The sequence below is a fragment of the Mixophyes fleayi genome, chromosome 12, assembly GCF_038048845.1.
Source record: "Mixophyes fleayi isolate aMixFle1 chromosome 12, aMixFle1.hap1, whole genome shotgun sequence".
NCBI classification, from domain to species: Eukaryota; Metazoa; Chordata; class Amphibia; order Anura; family Limnodynastidae; genus Mixophyes; species Mixophyes fleayi.
This window is the reverse complement of record NC_134413.1, coordinates 70,304,704-70,310,310: the sequence shown is the minus strand read 5'-3', so window position 1 is coordinate 70,310,310 and position 5,607 is coordinate 70,304,704. Positions and strand designations below refer to the sequence as shown.

The window sequence follows — 5,607 nt, the reverse complement described above, 5'->3', positions numbered from 1 at the left end:
TTGAATTTAGACTGTAAGCTCCAATGGGGCAGGGACTGATGTGAGTGAGTTCTCTGTACAGCGCTGTGGAATTAGTGGCGCTATATAAATAAATGATGATGATGATGATGATGATGATGATAGTCAATGTTATTCACTTCATTTGTCAGTGGCTTTAATGTTGTGGCTAAGTGTATAATAAACATTTTTAAAATATTAGATTAAAGTAACTTTTAATAATGTGCAGTTAAAATACTTCAGAGACATGGAAAACAAATATACATTAATCATAAATCCTTACAGGCCTTTAACTCTTCTGGGATTTTCAACAAATCTACAACTTTCAGTTCAGGTGTACGAGGGATCAATATTTTTTTATACGCAAAATATATATAAGGGAACATTACAGACTGTTCTGTGCTCATTGAGAGTAATCGCCCACCCGTCTAGTTTACCTTCACAGATTTTGGTAACTACTATAAAAAGGTGGAGGATAGGAATGGCGGTGGGCAGCTTAAAAAGATTAGAAAAAAATATATTCAAAGATACCAACAAGAACATATAACAGAAGAAAACATCGTCCAGTTTGGTCTTAAAACTGTAGACAAGTTATTATAAGGTAAGATTGTTTTTTATGTAAATGTTACAATAGTGCATAAAACATTTTACAAAAGGCAAAACAATACTAATAAAAAAGAACACAACTTTATGTTAAGCTTTTGAGATCGATACCTTGAATTTAGAGAGCATAGAGAACTAACACTGTTCACTTTCACGTATTACATTTAATATTTCACTATAATCCATATAGAACAGGTCCGAACAAAATAAAAATGTTTTAATGAATTGAATAAAGATATTATTTTAACAGAATCTGGGGCCTGATTCATTAAGGAACTTAGGCAAGAAATTGAGTATGTTTTCTTACTTAAGTTTTCTGGACAAACCATGTTACAATGCAAGGGGTGCAAATTAGTTTATTGTTTTTCACATAAGGAAAATACTGGCTGTTTTTTCATGTAGCACACAAATAGCTTATTTGTACACTGAAATTTAAAGTTGATATTTGTGGGCTTCATGAAAAAACAGTCAGTATTTAACTTATGTGCAAAACAGAATACTAATTTGCACCCCTTGCATTGTAACATGGTTTTGTCCAGGAGACAAAAATAAGAAGCTTCTTAAGTTAAGATCCTTAATGAATCAGGCCCTATGTGTTTCATCACACAGGCCCTTAGTCAGGTGTATTGTGCACAAAGGACCTGAGTCAATAAGGAAAGTAAGGCAAAAAAAGGAGTAAATATTCTCAAGAACAAACCATGTTACAATGCAAGGGGGGGATTAGTTTATTATTTTGCACATAAGATACATACTGGCTTTTTTTCATGTAACACACAAATACTTGATAGCTTTAGTTTTACACTGAAATGTAAAGTTGATTTAGGACATGCCCTACCCCAACTATAAAGCTGTCTCCACTTTTTTAATTTACATCCCACTCCAATGCAACATGGCTTTACCAAGGTGCAAAGTTCCTGCTTTACTCTCCTTAATGAATCAGGCCTCATATCTCCGGAAGGATATAAATACATTAGAGACTGTACAAAGAAGGGCAACTAAAATGGTGCATGGCCTACAGCACAAAACTTACCCGGAAAGACTAAAAGATCGTAATATGTATAGTTTGGAGCAGAGAAGGGAAAGGGGGGACATGATAGAAACTTTCATATATATCAAGGGTTATAACAAGGTAGAGGAGGGAAACATTCTACAAAGGAAGAGAAGTATTAGAACACGAGGACATGTACTGACACTGGGGGAAGAGAAGTATTAGAACACGAGGACATGTACTGACACTGGGGGGAAGAGAAGTATTAGAACACGAGGACATGTACTGACACTGGGGGGAAGAGAAGTATTAGAACACGAGGACATGTACTGACACTGGGGGAAGAGAAGTATTAGAACACGAGGACATGTACTGACACTGGGGGAAGAGAAGTATTAGAACACGAGGACATGTACTGACACTGGGGGGAAGGAGTTTCAGAGGAAATGTGAGGAAAAAATACTTCACAGAAAGGGTAGTGGATACGTGGAATAATCTCCCATCAGAGGTGGTAGAGGCTAATACAGTACAGCAATTTAAACATGCTTGGGATAGACATAAAGATATCCTTTATAAAGAACTAAGGATCAAATAGGGTTTGAGGTTACCATAGGTTAAAATATGGGCAGACTAGAACGGCCAAGTGGTTCTTATCTGCCGTCAAACTCTATGATTCTATGTAAATATTGACTTAACTTGTTCTTTAACAGTCATTTCTATAATTGTTGATTGTAATATTATTACTATTATTATGTATCATGGTACTTGTACCCCTGGCTCCCCTAAATGGAGTTCCATATAGCACAGGAGTCCTTTTGTTGACATAGTACTGAATTTGGACACAAATTTCTGTCTTGGCCTCATCTAACCACAAAATATGTTTTAGTTGGGACTCCAACTCACCAACACACCCACCTGGGGGAAGCCTCAATTTCTCGTGTTAACCGAGAACCCATATTTGTGTGGTCAGACGCGCAGTTAAGCTACTAAAATCCTAGCGCACAACACAGTCTTTTTAAAACCTTTTATATCTTTGTGACAAATAAGTGATTCAGACATCAATTATGTCAAGAGTAATCGTAAAAGATAAAATCTAATTGACTTTATTTAGAAACAAGTAATGACATACAAACTATATCACATAATGTTTCGTAATATGATATAGATTAGAAATAATTTTATTTACTCTATAATGATTTACTAAAATTAGATGTTGCAATCATAGCTTCTAGTTCATTTCGATGTGTCCCTTTCCATATGTCTGCGATCTAGAATGAGGGAAAATATAAATGTATTGATCCGTAAATATATAAATATATCAATTTTACAGGTAGTCTACTGCGATAAAAGTAGACCTTTTTACCTGCTTCCAATATGTAAGGGGAGCTCCTCAACAGTGTATGTAGGGCTCGTTCCTGGTCCTATAAAATTATATATATTGTATAAGGTGTGATGGAATTGTATCCTTCTTTTAACATCTTCCAGCAGTATGATAAAAATAAAGATTATTTCTCGATTTATCTTTCTAGAGGGTTAGCTGTTTTGTCTCGCTGAGCTCCTCCGATTCCCCTGTCAATATTTGTGTTTGCTAAGCTTGTCATCTGGTTTCACTCAGCATTGTAGACTCAATTTCACTCCTTATAATCGTCCCCTGGTATAAGATACCTGTTGCCAACACTTATAATCCCCCGTTCCCAATGTTCAGTGGTAATAGAGTGATGACCACATTTGCTAATCCCTCATTCCTCGATCCACGTTGAGTGTGGTTCCTTCGCTTTTGTGTGAAAGAGTTTCTGCAATATATGTCATTCATTATTCAACTATAGTGACACTCGTTTAAAGGTTCCAACTATGGTAAAACTTGTTTGTATGAACCAACGTGTTTCGTCCTGAACCACAGGACTTTCGCAAGGAGATAATGTTCACATTAACAGCATTTCCTTAAATAGTCTTCATTGATGGATGATTAGCATGCGTAAGGATTACCTGTTCACCCTCAGTTGGTGGTTTTTTAAATCAATCTCAGGCTGCATTTTTTTCTTAACTTATCGGAACACACTTTGGAAATAAAATATATGTTAAAGGCATTTTCTCTTCTCTTAATTGTAGCCTTAATATAAAATAATACAAAAAAAGCAAGTAAGATTGGATTGTGTGAACTGTCCAAGGCTGTCTGCTTCATATATCAGAGAATATTGCCTGGAGTAGAACTATGCCATTGCAAGAATTTTCTAAAGTTCAGCTACAGCATTACCATTTTAATTTCAAGTGATATACGGCATCAGAAGAGTCCTATAGCTCAACGGCCCGTTTCCATACAACTTACTTGTATGAAAACCAAAAACAGGGGTAAACATTGCACACAATACGTTCTTGCTCAAACATGGATCCTTGGGTGGCATAGGGACAATGGTGGGGACGGGTAGAGGCTTGGAGTTTTGGAACAAGAATAACTCAATGCTCTTTGTGATGACATAAAGCAAAAATAAATACTAAAATATGTTTTAATTTAATTGTTCACAGCTTTTCCTACCAGTCACTATTTGAATCTTATGGAAGACTCAAATCAAACATCTCCAGAAAGATTCATACTTCTTGGCCTGTCAGATGTCCTTTACCTCCAGATTATTTGCTTCCTCGTGTTCTTGGTGATGTATCTGATCACGTTGTCTGGAAATTTTCTACTGATCATTTTGGTGAGAATTAATTTGAAGCTACAGACCCCCATGTACTTTTTCCTCAGTAACCTCTCCATTATTGACATCTGCTTTTCCTCCACCATCGTTCCCAAGATCCTAATAAACACTCTATCCACGGACAAGAGTATTTCCCTACTAGGATGTGCGATACAAATGTTTTTCCATTTGGCTTTGGGAGCAACAGAGTGTGTAATACTAGCTGTCATGGCCTATGATAGATTTGCTGCGGTCTGCAAGCCTTTGCACTACAACACCATCATGAGCAAGAAGTTGTGCTCCTGTTTAGCTGTCGGATCCTGGACTACAAGTGTCACAAACTCGGTCATCCATGTGGTCCTCACCTTTCAACTGCCCTACTGCCGGTCCCATCATGTCAACCACTTCTTCTGTGAGGTACCTCCGTTCCTACAAATGTCTTGCAGAGACACTTGGCTCAACGAGACAGCAATGTATATCTCAGCAGTCACTATCGGTTTGAGTTCATTCATCCTGACTTTAATTTCATATGTCCATATTATCTGTACCATCTTGAACATTAGTTCCTCACAGGGAAGGCATACGGCTTTCAACACGTGTGTTTCCCACCTCACTGTGGTGGTCCTCTACTATGGGACCCTTATGTTCATGTACCTGCATCCTCGATCCGCTTACAATCCAGAGACAGACAAGACCATGTCCATTTTGTATACAGCGGTGACTCCGATGTTAAATCCCATCATCTACAGCATTAGGAATAAGGAAGTTAAAAGCACCATAAAAAAGAGACTCACTAGACAATCAAACCTCTAAAAATTATTTCATTATTATAAAGTATCAGTCTGTATATGATTGCAATTTGTCACATAACGTGGCATAAACAGATCCGTTAGAAATGGATTTTACTATAGCTTGGAGGTGCTGGTTGTCAAAGACACTTCCTTCGCTGAAATGTTTTAACGGTCAGAGTTTCTCTCTCCAGCAGTCGCTATCGTCTACCTCAGGGCTCCCAATCTGTGTTTCTGCTGCCTCTATAGTGGGAGGAGTCACCAACCTAGTGTGGTCCTGCCGCCCCCTTCAGTGACTATAGAAGTGTGGGGTCACCATGCAATATCCACAACCAGCACTAGGCTAGTACAGGCTGGGCTGGTCACCCGCAAATGGGCCCCCCTGTCATAATGAGCACAGGGCTGAATTGTTGAGGAGAATTGGGACGGTAAAAAAAACAAGTACCCTCCCTTGGAAAATAACAACCCTATACTGACAGCACTTGGGTTCTTCATAACACAGAGTCTTGTGGGTAAAGGGGTAATAAACATTTAACTGCATGTAATCAGCATATTT

General features: G+C 37.8%; 1 protein-coding gene across 1 annotated transcript; it reads left to right on the top strand.

Annotated features, from left to right (window-relative positions):
• The first annotated feature begins 4,140 nt into the window (after positions 1 to 4,140).
• Positions 4,141 to 5,076, top strand: LOC142108936 (olfactory receptor 5AS1-like). The gene has a single exon (XM_075192912.1). It carries the CDS (start codon positions 4,141 to 4,143, stop codon positions 5,074 to 5,076), a length of 936 nt encoding a protein of 311 aa, XP_075049013.1.
• The last annotated feature ends 531 nt before the right edge of the window (positions 5,077 to 5,607 follow it).

Bases quoted from the DNA above. Each gene is read 5' to 3' on its own strand.
- LOC142108936 (XM_075192912.1), top strand. From the start codon at position 4,141: ATGGAAGACTCAAATCAAACATCTCCAGAAAGATTCATACTTCTTGGC.